This window comes from Lagopus leucura, unplaced genomic scaffold (assembly GCF_019238085.1).
Source record: "Lagopus leucura isolate 7727_CA_CO unplaced genomic scaffold, USGS_WTPT01 30939-0_obj-0_obj, whole genome shotgun sequence".
NCBI lineage: Eukaryota > Metazoa > Chordata > Aves > Galliformes > Phasianidae > Lagopus > Lagopus leucura.
The window spans coordinates 1-1429 of NW_024966873.1; the positions used below are offsets into that span (position 1 = coordinate 1).

A 1429-nucleotide genomic window follows, 5' to 3' on the forward strand; every position below is an offset into this window, starting at 1 on the left:
TCTTCTTTCTCCCATGTACTTCTTAGGTCCCCTTATCTCCTGTAGTGGCTGAATAAGTCTAAATCAGGGGTGTATCATTACAAGTCACCTGTAGTTTTCATAGAGCTGTGTACCAGTAAAGTCCTGTTCCCTTAGGGATCTGCTGACTTTTCCCCTCCGTTCCTGAGGTGTGAATAATCTAAACAAATATATATGTCCTCATCTCAACTAGTCATTAGGCTCTTCTTACAGTCTGAGTAAAACAGTCTGCACCTCTGAGTCCAGTCATCTCATTCTGAAGTAGATGCCAGCATGGACATTCGTTCAGGTGCAATTCATGCAGCCTTTTTCTCACTGCCAACAACAAAGAGAATGTTGGGTGACTTCCCCAGATTTCTTTGCTGTGATTTTTCTGAGACAAAGTGAAATGAATCTGTTTTGTACTATCTGTGTGCTTCTGACCTCCCTGTTTCTTTTTCTTTATTCCATTTCCAACAAGTTATAAAGAGCCCTTCCATTTCCCAACAGTTTGCTAGTTATTTTAGTATCTCCTGATGTCACAAATATTCAGGGCTTTTAAGAAGTCATTTAGTTGAAGTTTTTAAAATGAAGAATTTTGGTAGATGATGTGCGAGTCCAATAAACCCTCTGAACGTTTCTGTTCCATCTGTAGGTGCCTGACTATGACACAGTCATTAAGCATCCAATGGATCTTTCAACGGTTTTATCGAAGATTGATTTGCACCAGTACCTAACTGCAGGAGATTTCCTGGAAGATATTGATCTCATCTGTAGTAATGCCTTAGAATATAACCCAAATAAAGACCTTGCAGGTGAGTTAGCATTTGTGATCCTTGTAAAATGCATAGATGGATCAATGGTGTGCGTAGGCGATAGACCGCATCAGATCCTTTTTAACATCCATGGACAGCATTGCTTGTCAGATTGTAGATTTTGTGGCACTTAACTACTTGGATGTGGAATGTAAGTGTTAATGTAAATAAAAGTATTCCCTGAGATATCCTTTTTCAGAAACTACCAGTGCAGAGCAACTTTTTTCTCTGTGATCAAGAGTTTCACTGCCTGACTAAGTTCTGCCTGTAAAATTTCAGATCGTCTCATTAGGCACAGAGCTTGTAGTTTGAAAGACACTGCATATTCCATTGTGAAGGGAGAGATAGATGAAGATTTAGAACAACGTTGTGAAGAAATTAAAGAATCTCGTAAGAAAAGAGGTATGTGTTTTAAGGGTCAGGATTTTAAGTCTCGTCTCTGTATTTGTAACTGAAAATGCAAGACAGACTTCTTTGCTTTCTGTTCTTTATCGCAAGGTTGCAGCTCTTCAACATATTGTCACGGAGTTGATCAGATCAATCTATGTCCGTGACAGGGGCGACAGGCCACTGCCCTTCCCCCCCCACCCCAGTCCCACAAAAATGGGAAGGAAGGA

General features: G+C 40.2%; 1 protein-coding gene across 1 annotated transcript; it reads left to right on the forward strand.

Annotated features, from left to right (window-relative positions):
• Positions 1-652: 652 nt before the first annotated feature.
• Positions 653-1214, forward strand: LOC122192838 (ATPase family AAA domain-containing protein 2-like; the record flags this gene model as incomplete). Its single annotated transcript, XM_042893503.1, has 2 exons — positions 653-812; positions 1092-1214. Coding segments are annotated over 2 exons (283 nt in total), but the record flags the coding sequence as incomplete, so codon positions are not given.
• Between the last annotated feature and the right edge of the window lie 215 nt (positions 1215-1429).